Genomic DNA, 15,918 nt, shown 5'->3' on the forward strand with positions numbered 1-15,918 from the left:
CCAAAACAAACACATCATTCTTTTGTCAGAAAGGCATCTTCGGTTATCAAACACTACAGCATAGACTTAACAATCTTATAGAGGACAATTTAAGCCTACTTATAATGAAAACAAGTAGAAGACTAGGAGCGGGAAAACCACGAAGAGGGCGTACTTCCAAATCTTCCAAACCAAAACCAACATCACCAACACCTCGCGATCACAATCTACCGCATCATTCGAGGAGTATTTTTGCTCGAGATAATAAACTATCGTCGTTATTCTCTTCTCAAAGTGAAAGCACGCCTGATCCAACTACTCGGAGATCCAATCAACTTCCATATGCGGACGAAGATGAAGTCTTTTTTGAACGAGACAGTTCCCCACCTCTTGACATTAGAAGGAAAAGAAGGCTGATAACACCGCCAAGTCAGTTTCAAAATGAGTTAGCGTACGATCTGAGAAAGCAGTCAGATAGCCTTTATAATGACATGTTTTATCTTCTGAAACCGAAAAGCTCTACAAAATCAAGAAAGCAGCTGACAAGAAATTCACACAAAACATCTCAAGAGAGATTAAAGAGTCAGCTACAATCTCCGCTAAAGGGCCACAACGAGATACTACCAAGGAATGATGTACAAAAGCTGAACAGCCAGGGTACCAGAAGATTGTCTTATAACAGTCGAGGGAGAAGAGTAAGCTCGATGGGCAATGGCTTCGAAGGAGAACCGCATCAGGACGTTCCAGTTTCAGAATACTACAAGCACCTTGACAAATCAATTCCGGAATCTGATCGAATGCGGCAACTCTTGATTTGGAATTTAAAAGCCGAACTAGACAAAGAAGAGAATGATTTGAGAAATAAACTGGACCAAGTCTCAACCGAGAATCACACAATCAACAATATTGCCAAAACTATCAATGACGAATTAATTCAGCTGTTGAAGGATTATTCGATATCCACGGACTGGAAAGAAGGTGACCTGCGCAAAACTGATTCAGTTCTTTTACCCAATCCGAAGAACAAGGAGAATTTGAGGAACATTAGAAAGTACAGTACGGAATTGACAGCATTAAAGCGAGAAAAGCAGGAGTGGGAGCTGGCGTATTTGCGATTGACATCTCTAATAGACACCATGGCTAAGGAAACAGAAGGTTTTGCAAAGGATTTTGAAAAAGTGTACAGCCCAAGTGAAGCTAGTGTGGATCCTACTTTTGTCAATATGGAGCAAAATTACCTTGACGTACGTGAAAACTTGAAAAGAGTGGCTGCAGATGTTGAGCTGCTAAGTTTCGCGGCCCAAAGAATGGGTCATCTAGCCGAAATGATGAACAATGAAGGTAAAGAGGAGTTGCGTCAGGACATTTCAAACTTATTGAAAAAATCGTTACCAAAATCCTCACCACAGCCATCGCAAAAGCCGTCAGAAGCAAAAGACATTTTACGAGCCATATGCCTTTGCGCAAATGCAAAATAAAAGTATGTACGTTAAAACGAGTCATTTATTTCGTTACAAAAAATAAATCATGCTATTTGGTCTACGATTTCTTAGCAAACAAAGGTTCACCAATGTTCTTTCCTCTCAACTTGATACCTAATGCTCTTTCTAGTTTGCCCAAGACTTGTTGACTTGGGACTGCTCTTCCGGCTTCATAATCGTTGATGACATTTGGTTTTTCATTCACTTTAGTAGCCAAATCCTTTTGCGTAAACTTCTTCTCCTGTCTACCTTTCTGGATAGCCTTACCGACATTAGTGTCAACCTTCTTTACGGCAACAACATCATCAGTAGCATCTAGTTTAGTTAATCTTTGACCTTCAGGGTTCGACTTGGTGTTTGCTGATCCGTATTTCTTTTCAGTACCTACAACCAAACCCAGTCTTCTTGCAGCGTTCAATTGTGATTGTGTCTTGGCAACATGCTCTCTTGGACCACCGCCCCCAACTCTGGCCTTTGAACCAATAATAGTAACTGAATTCCAATCTTCTGACATTGTTGAACTGATGTATCTAAGTCTAAGTTAAGTGATGTAAAATGTTTGTTGTAAACTTTGATGAAAATGTGTTGACTCACTTATATTTTTGCCGTTCGAATGAGAAAAAATAGAAAACTAAAGAAGAATCTTCTTAAAAAATTTATGGGCCAAATCGAAAAAGTCCTTTTGCGACCTGCATATAGGAACTCGTGTGATCACACACATTCCGACTGTGGTTGTCACTACCAGCAGATACGGTACGAGCTAGTCCTTTGAATGAGATACCCACAGGTCAATATTACTCTAGTTATTCGTAGTAATGAAGTGCGATGAATAAGCTATTCATAAGCATCAGTCGTTTAACGGAACACTAAGGCAGAGTGAGTTCATATGAAGTTCTTGAGTAGGGAAAGATAGAGCGTCCATAAGATATCCTTTTAGAAATACAGTAGATATTGTATCAGTTCAATCGCGTTGATTGTCCCAGCCAAAAACGGTGCATTTACCTTTCAGCCCTATCCGGCTATAAAGAGTTCAGGAGTTAAACAAAACTTCCTCAAATTTGGCAAAAGCAAAAAAAAATGAAATGGAAAAATAATATTTCTCCTTTCCTATTTTAAATCTAAAAGTTGCTAAGCATTACAATATGACATCAATTGAGGTCAAGTCACGTTCTAAAACACTCAAATCATATTCATCAAATGAATTGACTACAGATGATTTAGTGGATGATTTGATAGAAGAGCTCAGTGCCGATAACCACATTTCTAGACATAGACTCAGATTGACCAGGTTAGAAAATGGAAAGCAAGTTCCATTGGTGGCTGATAAATCGTTTGCTCAAAACGGGATTCCCAAAAGTGAGACTAATATCCAACTTTACGTGAAAGATTTGGGCCCACAGATTTCATGGCGAACTGTGTTTGTCGTGGAGTATTTTGGACCATTTATATTCCATGTTTTGTTTTACAACATTGCTGCATTGTACAATGTGAAACCATTTGAACATATTCAAACACAAACCTTGGCTTATTGGATTGTGTTGTTGCACTTTGCCAAGCGTGAATATGAGACATTATTTGTGCACAAGTTTTCAAACGCCACTATGCCTATGTTTAACATTTTCAAAAACTCCACTCATTACTGGATCTTGTCGGGATTTAACTTGGCATACTTTGTCTACGCTCCTGTTGGTAATCACTCTGGTGCTTTAGGCTATTTGTTTCACGTTAACGAGTTACCACACTGGGCTACTTACTCATTGGTTGCCGTGTGGGCTTTTGCTGAATTTTCCAACTTTAAAACTCACAAAATCTTGAGTAACTTGAGAAACGAAGACACTAAGAAGTATGTCATCCCATATGGTTACGGCTTCAATTTGGTGTCATGTCCAAACTATTTCTTTGAATCTTTATCGTGGTTGGCATATGCGTTGTTGGTTGGTAATTGGTCGGCATGGCTTTTCCTTTTTGTCAGTACCGGTCAAATGTGGCTTTGGGCTGTCAAGAAGCACAGGAGATACTTAAAAACATTTGGTGACGAGTATAAGAAGTTAAAGAGAAAGATCTTCGTACCATACGTTATTTAGTTTATATAGCTTAACATCTCTTTTCAACTTAAAGTGAAAAGTCATTTCTACATGAACAAATTAAAAGCATCATCTTTATTCTCATAACATCTATCCTAAAACAACATCCCATTCGTAACATCCTAACAATCTAAATAAAAACATCCCATTCATCTATCCAGACACCGTTCCTAAAATCTCAATCATCTTCCTAAATATTCCTCAAATGAACCTTATTCGGTCTTGTCCGGGTTCAAGTGAAGTGAAATACTGTTGACACAGTGTCTTTCATCGGTTGGGGTGTGGAATCCCTCGCCTTTGAAAACGTGTCCCAAGTGTCCACCACATTTGGCACAGGTGATTTCGTTTCTCACCATACCATGACTCTTGTCGGTGTGGATATTGAGAGCGCCAGGAATAGCATCATAAAAAGCTGGCCATCCGCATCCAGAATCGAATTTGGTACTAGCCTTGTAAAGGGGGTTGTGGCAAGCAACACACTCATAAACACCCTTGTCCGATGATGGTGTTTTGTTGTACTTACCTGATCCTGGTGGTTCAGTTCCCTTTTCTCTCAAGACATAAAATTGCTCTGGGGAAAGAATAGCTCTCCATTCGTTATCTGACTTGGACATGTTTCTCGTAATTTGCTTTTGAGTGTTGCTGTTGCTCTGAGTAGTATTCTTGGTGGCAATGAATAAGTTTCTTGTAAAGTTAGGTATTGATGGTGATACGGTCTTAAGCTTCAATACAGTTGCGGCTTGTTGACGAAACATGAAAGTTAAGAAAAGAAAAAGTAGAAGGCAAATGAAAAATTTCGATGCCATGATTAAAATATAATGAAATTTGCTGAGATTTAAATATGGCCGTTCGGATATTCAATGATGCAATTTATATTTATTTAGTGGAGTAGCCGTAGTTACACAAAATTTATTTAATTAGCAATTGTTGCTTTAATTCTAGAACGTGCGAAGCGAGCGATGACAACAAAAGTCTATTTGACAATGGCGGCGCGGCCTACACAAATCTTTTTATTACTAATTGCGTCTTCCATAATCCTAACGGAGGAAGTACTTGTATTCACCTTTTTGGTTTCTACTTTCATCATTACTTTCGGTTTGCAAATCCCATTTGAGATCAATGTCGTACTCTCTAGGGTTGACGGCACTTGGTCGTGCAAAAATTTCACCATAAATGATATCACCTTTCTTCAAGTCCAAGACCTGGTCCATGTAAAATACTGTTTGCTTCCAATGAGTGTACTGGTTCATAGGTCCGGTTGGTAAAGTGACTCTTTCTTTTCCCGGAAATATGGCGTCCCAGTAGACGATGTATGCATGGCACATGTCATTCTCGGTGGTGAACAACTCAAATTTCCTCTTGAAAGAGAGTTCCTCCTTTTTGACAGTATTTATATCAAATTCAAAAAATTTGAAGCTGTTTGTCACCAACGCTTGTTTATTCACAGTGTCAACCAATGGTTCTTCCATTGCTGTTTTGATAAACGGCGAGTAATCAAAGCCATAGACGTCTTCCCAGTAATGAATCTTTTCTTCCTTGTATTGGCCATCCTCGATACCCGCAATATACATCTGACACTTGTCTGGCAAAATTAAACCACCCTTTACAAGATACTTATCTCTAGCGTATAATACAGTATCCAACATGGATTCATAAAGTAAAAAGTACCCCATCCATTCTGATATTATAATATCAACTGAATCAACCGGCAACTTGATATCCTCCAATTTACCCTGCAACAAAGTAATTTTATCACTGAATCCATTCAAATCGACAATTTCTCTAGCCCTGCCGATTATAGATGACATGTCAACAGAGTACACGTGCTTGGCACCAGCTTTAACGGCAAACATGGAAAGAATACCAGTACCACAGCCAACGTCAAGAACAATTTTACCCTTGAATGCATCCTTGTTCCTGTACATGGCATTTCTATAACTCAATGTACGTGATGTGTCTTTCAACATCTCTTCGTGGATGCCAAAATGGTCGTAAGATGAAAAATAGTGTTGTTCATACTTGTCGAGAGCTGACTTGTCAGTGGCTGAATCAGACATGATTAAAAGATGTGTTGTTGGATAAGCGAAGGGAGTTGGCACTGGTGTGGAGTCAAGTGAAAATTGTGATAAAATTTGGTCTAAAAAAAAGAAAAGAAATCATCACCAACGCGATGCTCTGGAGTATAAAAATTTAAGACATTACCAACAACGCCGAAAAAGGAAAAAAAAGAATTGGACGAGATAAGAATCGAACTCATGACCTTTCCCATGCTAAGGGAACGCGCTACCAACTACGCCACACGCCCGTTTTCTGAAAAAATAATAATGCTGGTTCAACACATCAAGCTAGTAATAGTCATGTGGGGAGCTTTTCAACTTCTCGAACAATTTGTAATACCTGCTACAAATGGAGGCAGGTTTGCAATGAAGAAGTTTTATATTGTAAATAATGTGCTTTATTTTAGTTTAGGATTGTCTGTGTATATTTCTGATTAAAGAAGTAGTTTAAATCATGTTTTAAGGGTTAAATCTTCAATACCCACTGCTGAAAGTCAATTCAGATCAATTAAATGTTATCCCGTTCTTTTAATTTTGCTCATTTAATATGTGAGTTTAAATTTAGGAATTTTAGGAATTTCAACGCTCTTGTAGCTAGGGGTCAAAAATTTGCGTACTTTAATAAAGCTTTAATTTAGACTCATTTTGATAAGCAGAAACTTTTCCAAGACTTGAAATATATAGTTAGTTGTTTCTCGGGTAGCTTTAAGCTGTTGGGGGTGATGCAAGTAAGGTTTAAGTAACGCAATAAAATTGATTAAAGTTTGCAACAAATTTAGTATAAAATTTAAAATGTTTAATGCAATTAGGTACAGACTTTAACTAATTATATATACAGTTTCAAACTGCTCTACAAGATCTAATAATCCTCATTAACCAAACTGACTTCCTTTATGTTGTGCACTTTATTATATAACCCCAGCCTCAAATCACTCCGAGATTTTTTTTTTTTTTTTTAATTTCTTTTGCAGCACAAATTGGTTTTGGCTCCGATATGGATCTTGGAATCAGAACCTTCGATTTCATACATCAAGGGATAATCACACGATGATGCAACAAATGACTTTCTAGTAGATTCAGATGCAAAAACAAAAATTGGATAGGTTAGTATTTCACAACCCCAAGAAGGAAGTAACAGGAGATAGATTCAAGACACGATTTGATCCGACCTTTTCTTTTTCTTTATTACCGAGAAGCGAGACACAGAAACACCGCAAAATCCGGAGATGATATTTAAAAAAAACCAGGTGATTTGGTCAATTAAGAAGAGGAATTCAATTTTTGCATGAGTATCTACAGTATTACCTTCTTTCCAAATATAAACCCCCCTCCACACCTCTCTTTTCAATAATATGCACGTTTGTAGACTTTTTCTTTTTTGAACTTGTAATAATTTTTTTACTTTTTATTTATTTTTTCTTCTCTCGTATAAAAAAAAAGATAACAGAGCAAGAGACAATTTTTCAAAGCAAAAACAACTTATACTTTACTCATATACGGCCAAACTCAGGTTCCATTTTTGAAGACGGAGAAAAGAAGGCAATTGCAGGACCATTTCAATACAATGTCTTCTACCAACAGGATAAGAAAATCACATGAGAAAGATCCCTCGAGTTCGAAAGAATCAAAGTCTAAATCAACTGCTTTAAATAACGTTAGCAGTGACGAGGAAGATGGAATTCAAGAGATTGATGTAACCGAGGACGATTCCAAGAAGAGCCACCGTCATAATTCGATTAGCCACCACCATCATAAAAAACACCACGAAGAAACCAAATCGAGGAAAAAGATTCGCGAGTCAAGACGATTTATATTCATTTTGGGTATTGTATTTGGTCTTATAGTTACCGTGTTTTTTACAACAAACAAAGCCAGCTTCCCCGCTGATCTAGACCAGTTGGTCAATTTGAACTTTGACAATTTAAATTCCTTGTTTGAGGACTGGAAGGGGTGGAAGGACGTGTTGCCATCAGGAATACAATCCTATTTACAAAATGCCGAAGGTGGCGATGACAGTCTCCACGGCTCAGCCGAGTCGTTTAGTGTTGGATTGAGGCTAAGAGCCGCCAAGAACTACACGGCAAAATATAATGTGGTTATGGTACCTGGTGTCATTTCTACCGGGTTGGAATCGTGGGGAACAACGACTCTGGGCGACTGTCCTTCAATTGGATATTTCAGAAAGAGGTTATGGGGGTCCTTCTTTATGTTGCGAACAATGATTCTTGACAAGACGTGCTGGCTAAAGAGCATTATGCTTGATCAAGAAACAGGGTTGGACCCGCCCAATGTAAAAGTACGTGCTGCGCAAGGATTTGAGGCTGCCGATTTCTTTGTTGCTGGGTATTGGATTTGGAATAAGATATTGCAAAACCTAGCTGTGATTGGATACAGTCCTGATAACATGTTGAGTGCTAGTTACGATTGGCGTTTGACTTATTTTGATTTAGAGAAACGAGATGGCTATTTCAGTAAGTTGCAGAAGCAAATTGAAATGACAAAGAAGTTTGGTGGTGAAAAGTCGATCCTCGTTGGCCATTCAATGGGGTCACAAGTTGTATTTTATTTCTTGAAATGGGTTGAAGCCAAAGGTGAATATTTCGGCAATGGTGGCCCTAATTGGGTGAATGAACACATTGAGGCTGTTATTGATATAAGTGGCTCAACTTTGGGAACTCCTAAAACTATACCGGCCTTGATATCAGGAGAGATGAAGGACACGGTTCAATTGAATGCGTTGGCAGTCTATGGTTTAGAGCAATTTTTCAGCAGGAGAGAACGTGTTGACATGTTGCGTACATTTGGTGGTGTTGCTAGTATGTTCCCCAAAGGAGGAGATTTAATTTGGGGAAATTTGACGCATGCTCCCGACGATCCAATCAATACCTTTGAGACAAATGACACTAGTCAGGAGATCGAAGGGCCAAAGAATGGAAGTTTTGGTACATTTATCAAATACACCGGTAAGGATGGCAAAGAAAGAGAGGTTACAATGGATGAGAGTTTGGAGCAACTACTCGACGAAGCTCCATCATGGTATTCGAAAAGAGTCAGGGACAACTACAGTCATGGAGTAGCCAAGACTAAAAAAGAGTTGGAGACCAACAACCAAATCCAGAGCAAGTGGGTTAATCCATTGGAAGCTACGTTGCCCAATGCTCCCGACTTGAAGTACTACTGTTTTTACGGTGTGGGAAATCCTACTGAACGTGCGTACAAGTATGTGCCGGCCGACAAATCAGTCAAGTTAGACTATGTTATTGATAGTGACTCAAGCGATGGAGTCTTGTTGGGAGATGGTGATGGAACAGTGTCGTTGTTAACCCATACAATGTGTCATGAATGGCAAAAGGGAAGCAAGTCAAGATTCAACCCGGGCAATGTCAACGTTACCATTGTGGAAATCAAACATGAACCAGATAGATTTGATTTGAGAGGTGGAGCCAAGACAGCGGAACATGTGGATATATTGGGAAGTGCCGAGTTGAATGAATTGGTTCTCACTGTTGCTTCAGGAAATGGTGCCACCATTAAGGATAGATATGTAAGTAATTTGAAACAAATCGTTGAGGGGCTAGAGATATAGATTATAGGAGTTTATAGTAAGAAGAAACGATTAGGATTTGAGCAAGGAGAAGCCTTTTCGAAGAGCGTTTTATCATGTGTGTAGCACTTAACTTTGGTACGCATTAGGTAAGGGAAAAAAGGGATAAGCTATTACCCAGAAGAGACAACTTGGTGCTGAAAACGGCAAAGGATATAAGACCTACAAAGGGCCAGATTGAACTTCTTTTTGAGCAATACACTTTTGTGACCCTCTCCTGCCTTGTCCCAATGGGTGGACGAGTTCCGGTCTTTTGGGGGGAGTGGAGGCGGGGACCAGAAAACACACAAAAATTTCGCCATGAAAAGATGTATATTATTACGTGTTCAAGCATGTACATTAAGCTTGGTGCAAAGCACAAAGAAAGTTGAGGGTTGTTTCGTAACTAGTGTGGCTATTTTGGGTTATGAAACTTTTTAGACATATACACATTATTACTTTATGGAACTTGTGTAATATAAGTTTTTACTCTAAATGCAGGCACCATTTGTAGTATTGTTTTTTTGGTTAGGAAGGAGAAAAAGAGCTAACTGATCAAAACAATATGTCTATGGTAAAAACGAAGAGCGACAGGAGAGAAGGAGAAAGGAAAAGGAGAAACAAAAGAGGGACGTTGTTTCAAGGTGTGTGATATGTTTGTACTTTTATTGTCATGCGAAATTGCATAAAAAAGGGTATTACCATTGTACTTTTTACTCCACTTTGAGGGTCGAATTTCAATGACAAAAGGGATTCGTCCTGTGAGTTTTCGAAGCCGTCACACAAAATATATAAAATAGGTGCCTCGAACAAAGCACAGGGTACAGCATTATCTCTCTTATTAATGATCTTTCTGTGGGAAGTTCTCTCATTGTACTCATTGCCCAAAGGAATAAGGTATACGTGGTAACTATCTGAATCTTAACCACATTGACAAAAGTCAATTGGGTATTTAAGTATAAAGAACTCCGAGGGTGCGAGTTTTAGTTTTTATTGTTTTTTTTGCTTATGGTAGTGAGAGTGGGGTAAAAAGGAGTTCTTTTAAGATAAACGAAGTACAAGAAGCAAAATCTAAAATTGCTGTTTTTTTTAAAGTGCTCTTGTTTTGTATTGCATTGTATTATACTGAATTATCTTAACAATAACAAAAGGATTACGGAGTTTAATAGATGGGAAAGAGAAGGGAACGTCATCTCTTTCATCAATTGAAGTAAATAGCTCAAGCTTTGCAAAAGACGAGCATAATCTTTCTATGTGAAAGAAATGTCAAAGAAGCTATCACAACCGTTCCCCTGAGATACATGTTTCATCTCTTTAAATAGCAAGGGTGATATGCCTTTCAGGTACACATACTCTAAATAATAGAAAGAAATTTACTTACCCATGTATTGTTATTTTCTTCTCTCCTGCATAGATCAGAAAATCTGTTATCCACTAAATTCATATGGTTATGAAACTATTTTGAGTGGTGCAAAACTAAAAAGATCTTGCTTTGATGTCGCCAACAAGTTTAGTGAAGTAGTTGGCTTGAGACTAAGTATTTAGTGGGACAGTCATGACGTGTTAAGGAATGAAGGAATGCATTAGAGAGATTAAGAGCTGCAATATTCTAAATCTGTAGTTGCAAAAAAGAAATGCTATTTCCCAACAGGTGGATAAGCCGAAATTTACGGGGTAGTTGCATTTCGATCGTCATTATTCATCGATATATATATATATATATATATAAATATGTATGTGTGGGGTTTGATGCTATTTTGCACGCGGAAAACGCTTTAGTTTGTACAACTTTGGCACTAAAAATATCATATGTAGGGTTACTTAATTGTGTTGTAGAGTAAAGTAAAGTAAAAAAGCTACCATCTACACAAATTGGTAGCGATAAAGAATTACGCACTCTTTACAAAAAAACTCCCTAAACTAGTAATTAACACAAAAATGTAACTCTACACAAAATTAAACAATTGTCCACCTTTAGTAAATATCTACTTTTCAATGATAAAGTTGAAACTTTTAAAGCTTTTTAAAACCCTTTTTTTGCTACCTTTAGGTATAAAAAGCTACGTTACATCAGCAATGGAGTAGTATGTAGAGTTACCATGTAGGATTGTGATGTAAAGTGGTTTGCCTCTCAACGAAACTCATAATGAAGAAGTGTGTACATTGGCATTGCAAACAGAACAGACTCTGCAAAGAGCCAGTGGAAGTACAAAAACGGCCGAAAATTTACACTGGACACCAAAGCAGCTTCCCAATTACTAGATTCAAAAGAGGGCTGGGTCCCTACTATTAGACAAAAGTAACCACAGCACAATCAGGAGTCCCCCTTTTTTTAGTTTCATATGTACCTTTTCTATATCAACTCCGACGGAAATGCTTAACTAGAGGAGCACAAATGTGTCACATTCATAACTTATTTCTCCAGCTATTGCAATTAGCCGCTCATTTCGCCCTTTTCCCCCACTCCATAGAGATATATTTAAACTTTATACTTTATTCAAACAAGGGAAAAAAAATCTAATGCACAAGGTGCAAAAAACCAAAAAAGAAAAATGAAGTACAAATTGGTGAAATTTAAATTCAGTGGGATTGTGAATTATTATCATCGAAAAATCTATTTATTCCCCTCCATTATGATCAAAATCTTTTTGTTCCCCATTAAATTTATACATAAATAAATATATATATATACTTTGTCCAGCAGTCAGTTTTCTACGCCCAATTCTGATTTCTTTACTATATATTGCCAAACAGTCCACAACCTCTTTCTCATATGGTTGGACTATAGTGGCAAACATTAACAAAGCAAAGTTATTTTGTTCCGTTAAGATTCACTATTATTCAATAAAGCATTTCGTGTTTACCATGTACAATGGCATGACCCTTAAACAGGAGGGCAATAAAAGCGAAGACCAATTGAAATACCCACAACAATTCCCACCAAATATTCAACAATCTCAGTATACCTTGCAACAACTGCCGCAACAACAATCACAATCACAACCACAACCACAACCACAACCACAATCGTTCCAATTTCAGCACTTACAACAACCTTTTCAGCGACAACCACAACTGCAGCAGCAGCAACAGCCGTCACAACCACAATTTCAGCAATCACTTTACTTTCAACGGCACCAGCCAATGCTCCCCTCTATTCTTTCGCAACAACAACAACAGCCGCAACAGACAGGTGTTCCACCACCAGAGCAACCACATTTGTTGAACGACCTGTCAATGATTCCGATTTTAAAATCTTCCGACGAAAATCATGATAATGCTTCAAGTCGAAACTCTTCTGGTTTTCAAGGAGTACAGCAGTCGGTACTGATGCGTAAATCTAAAAGTGGCACCGAAGGAGGAAACGAAGACAAGGTCTGTCGGTTCTGCCACAAACAATTTACCCACAAGGGGTCTCTTTTACGCCATTTGGAAACTAGAAAAGGAGACTCTTGGCACCCCATTGACGAATGCAACTTTATCAGAAACCAGCATGCTCGGAGAAAAAGCTTCGAGATTTCCTCAATAGGCTACAATTCTGGTGGTGGCACCACCACCTCATTGGAGTCATCACCTATGGGTAGGTCGTCGTCACGAAAGAGGAGAGTGTCAAAGAAAAGCTTGGCTAGATCTCAGATGTCGAGTGATTTAGCTAGTGGTCAAAAGGAGAAAAGCAAGCTCAGGCGAAAGTTGCGTGATCGTAGAATAAAGGCCAAAATTATCACCAATGAATGGCTCATCAATCAATTTACGAAAAAGTCTATGTCAGACTCAAGACAAACCAGTTCACCAACGACATTTTGCCATTTTATTACATTTTATGTTCCCATTAAGAATTGGCCCTCACTTTCAACCCTGATGCCAGATAGTTCATTGTATGACGAAGTTTTGAGTCAGTTGCGTAAAATGGAACAAGAAGACTTGACAACTTTGTTTATACAGAGTATGCAAGCTTATGAGCAATTAGATCCGTCCGAGCGGAAAAGAATTTGGCTTGATGAAGTACAAAACTGTTTAAATTCATCTATTAGTAATTTCACATTATTTGACTTGAACAATATCAAAACTATTATTGAGAAACGCGAGCAACTTATATTTGAAGGAATATGTGCCAATGACAATTTATCAGAATTCGTCGATGCTGAAGAAAACCCCACGTTGGAAGAGGAGGAAGAAGAGGAACGGGAAGAGGACGAGATAGAAGCGTCGTCCTTGGCAGAAACTACACAGCCAACACAACAATACCAACAACAATATCTACATCAACAGCCACCATTTAGCTATACCCAACAACTGCATCATTCTCATTCGCAGTCGTATCAGCAACCACCAACATCAGCACATGCACATTTACAACAACAACAACAGCAACAGCAACAGCAACAGCAGCAGCAACTGTCATTACGTTCAAATAGTTTACCACACAACACATTTCTTCCACATTTACCAAACATCTCAAATAACGATTACAATGACTTTAGTTCTTCTCATTTCTTTTAATACTACTATACAACTCATTGATAACGTTTCTTGTATTATTGTTCGATATGTCTCTGTTTTGTATTTTTTTGCAACACTTTGTCCGGGTGTAGGATCTTCAACACGCAATAATTTTTCTATTTTGTTTTTCCCTCTCACCATCAACCATCAACCATCCCCCACTACCACCCACTAACTTCAATGCTACCTGACCTGATAAGAATAGTTGTATGTGGCGATGAATCGGTTGGGAAGTCGTCCCTAATAATGTCATATAGCAGAGAGTCAACAACCGATTCCTCCCTTGACCATGTTCTACCGCCAATTACAATTTCACGAAATGATTACGAGGAGGTTGTCCGCGAGGCATCATCGTCGGTGATTCTCGAACGTGTCACCAATAATACAACCCGCACTGGCCGTGATAACGAAAAATATACTCATAGGAGCTCAGTCGGTCTCCTGCCGCATATACCCAATACAACAACAATTGTCGACACAAACTCATCAGATGTAACCTCACTACATAAAGAACTCAAACGTGCCGACGTGATTTGTCTAGTGTATTCTGACCACTACACTTACGAAAGGATCTCCTTGCACTGGATGCCTATGCTCAGATCTCTAGGGGTTAATTTGCCAATCATATTATGTGCAAACAAATCGGACTTGTCACCCAAATCAACATGGAAGAACCAAGACAACGAAGAGTTTCTCCCCTTGATTAACGAATTCAAAGAGATCGAGGCTGGAATAAGATGTAGTGCTGTGAATGGCTATAATGTCGTGGAAGTGTTCTACATATGCCAGCGTGCAGTTGTATATCCCATTTCGCCACTTTTTGACGCTATCGAACACAATCTAAGACCGCGTGCTATCGAAGCACTCAAGCGAGTGTTTTTCCTATTTGATGCTGACCAGGATGGATACTTGAGTTTTGAGGAATTTAACGAATTACATAAGAAATGTTTCCAAAAGGAGGCTTCACGAGTCGACTTTGATGACAATGTCAATTACATTAATTCTAAAATATTGTCCTATGGAGAAAATGGCGGTCTTAGTGAGGACGGTTTTATACTATTGCACAAGTACTTTGCAGAATCAGGTAGACATGAAACAACTTGGATTATATTGCGGGCCAATCATTATACAAATTCATTGTCCTTGGATGACAAATTCCTATATCCTCATCTCGATGTCAATCCCGATTCTAGCGTTGAATTGAGTCCAACTGGATACAAGTTTTTTGTTGATTTGTTCCTCACGTTCGATAGAGATAATGATGGTGGCTTGAATGAAATTGAGATAGATAACCTTTTTCAACCGACCCCAGGTATTCCCAAATTGTGGCTGGAAACAAATTTCCCATCGTCAATAGTATGCAATGAAGGAGGATATGTAACGCTACAAGGCTGGCTAGCTCAATGGAATTTAACGACATTTTTGAGCTACAAGACCACGTTAGAGTACTTGGCGTACTTGGGATTTGATGAAGGAAACTCAGTCAAAGCTTTGAAAGTGACCAAGCCAAGGAAAACGCGCCAGAAACAAGGCAATATTTATCGTAGTTCCGTTAACGACCGCAATATTTTTTACTGTTTTGTTGTTGGTGCTCCAAAAGCGGGTAAGAGTTCATTGCTAGATCTGTTTTTGCACGGCTCATACAGTGAGATGTATTCACCAACAATTCAACCACGCTTGGTGATCAAGGATATTGAGTTGAGGGGAGGTAAGCAATGCTACTTGATTTTAGAGGAATTGGGCGAGCTAGAACCGGCAATCTTGGAAAACAAAAAGAGACTAGATGAATGTGACGTGATATGTTATACTTATGATTCCTCAGACCCCGAGAGTTTCCAATACTTGGTTGATTTACGACAAAAATATGCTGCCTATTTGGATGAAATACCGTCTGTATTTGTTGCGCTAAAAGCAGACTTGGACAAGCAACAACAGAGATCAGATGTTCAACCAGAAAACTACACACGAGACTTGTTTCTTAGCTCACCAGTACACATATCGTCCTCGTGGACTTCATCTTTACAGGAGCTATTCATACAATTGGTAGATGCTGCAAAGAATCCAGCGAGTGCCACTCCAGGGTTGGAAACGGAACCAGTCGTTGACCAAGAGAAAACGAAGCATTTGATGATGGCTGGTGGTGCCATTGGAGTGATGTCCCTAGTGTCTATTTGGATGTTAAATAGTATGCGACGTAGATAGAAAAACATAGCACAAAATTCAATCTTTTTATT

General features: G+C 38.7%; 8 protein-coding genes across 8 annotated transcripts; 5 read left to right on the forward strand and 3 right to left on the reverse strand. All coding sequences in view use genetic code 12, as the record gives it.

Moving 5' to 3' along the window:
- Positions 1-104: 104 nt before the first annotated feature.
- CANMA_004498 (uncharacterized protein) lies at positions 105-1,457 on the forward strand (the record flags this gene model as incomplete). Its single annotated transcript, XM_051816781.1, has 1 exon — positions 105-1,457. The coding sequence occupies one exon, from the start codon at positions 105-107 to the stop codon at positions 1,455-1,457; it is 1,353 nt and encodes a 450-aa protein (XP_051669920.1).
- A 61-nt stretch (positions 1,458-1,518) lies between these two features.
- On the reverse strand, positions 1,519-1,974 carry MBF1 (Mbf1p; the record flags this gene model as incomplete). The annotated part of the gene is made up of 1 exon (XM_051816782.1): positions 1,519-1,974. One exon carries the CDS (start codon positions 1,972-1,974, stop codon positions 1,519-1,521), a length of 456 nt encoding a protein of 151 aa, XP_051669921.1.
- A 628-nt stretch (positions 1,975-2,602) lies between these two features.
- On the forward strand, positions 2,603-3,544 carry CANMA_004500 (trans-2-enoyl-CoA reductase (NADPH); the record flags this gene model as incomplete). Its single annotated transcript, XM_051816783.1, has 1 exon — positions 2,603-3,544. One exon carries the CDS (start codon positions 2,603-2,605, stop codon positions 3,542-3,544), a length of 942 nt encoding a protein of 313 aa, XP_051669922.1.
- A 212-nt stretch (positions 3,545-3,756) lies between these two features.
- Positions 3,757-4,299, reverse strand: CANMA_004501 (peptide-methionine (R)-S-oxide reductase; the record flags this gene model as incomplete). The annotated part of the gene is made up of 1 exon (XM_051816784.1): positions 3,757-4,299. The coding sequence occupies one exon, from the start codon at positions 4,297-4,299 to the stop codon at positions 3,757-3,759; it is 543 nt and encodes a 180-aa protein (XP_051669923.1).
- Positions 4,300-4,581: 282 nt separating this feature from the next.
- HMT1 (protein-arginine omega-N methyltransferase) lies at positions 4,582-5,601 on the reverse strand (the record flags this gene model as incomplete). The annotated part of the gene is made up of 1 exon (XM_051816785.1): positions 4,582-5,601. The coding sequence occupies one exon, from the start codon at positions 5,599-5,601 to the stop codon at positions 4,582-4,584; it is 1,020 nt and encodes a 339-aa protein (XP_051669924.1).
- Positions 5,602-7,165: 1,564 nt separating this feature from the next.
- On the forward strand, positions 7,166-9,187 carry LRO1 (phospholipid:diacylglycerol acyltransferase; the record flags this gene model as incomplete). Its single annotated transcript, XM_051816787.1, has 1 exon — positions 7,166-9,187. The coding sequence occupies one exon, from the start codon at positions 7,166-7,168 to the stop codon at positions 9,185-9,187; it is 2,022 nt and encodes a 673-aa protein (XP_051669925.1).
- Positions 9,188-12,061: 2,874 nt separating this feature from the next.
- Positions 12,062-13,684, forward strand: CANMA_004504 (uncharacterized protein; the record flags this gene model as incomplete). The annotated part of the gene is made up of 1 exon (XM_051816788.1): positions 12,062-13,684. The coding sequence occupies one exon, from the start codon at positions 12,062-12,064 to the stop codon at positions 13,682-13,684; it is 1,623 nt and encodes a 540-aa protein (XP_051669926.1).
- Positions 13,685-13,864: 180 nt separating this feature from the next.
- CANMA_004505 (ERMES complex Ca(2+)-binding regulatory GTPase) lies at positions 13,865-15,886 on the forward strand (the record flags this gene model as incomplete). The annotated part of the gene is made up of 1 exon (XM_051816789.1): positions 13,865-15,886. The coding sequence occupies one exon, from the start codon at positions 13,865-13,867 to the stop codon at positions 15,884-15,886; it is 2,022 nt and encodes a 673-aa protein (XP_051669927.1).
- Positions 15,887-15,918: the final 32 nt, after the last annotated feature.

The sequence above is a fragment of the Candida margitis genome, assembly GCF_024628925.1.
Source record: "Candida margitis strain CBS 14175 chromosome Unknown scaffold40, whole genome shotgun sequence".
NCBI lineage: Eukaryota > Fungi > Ascomycota > Pichiomycetes > Serinales > Debaryomycetaceae > Lodderomyces > Lodderomyces margitis.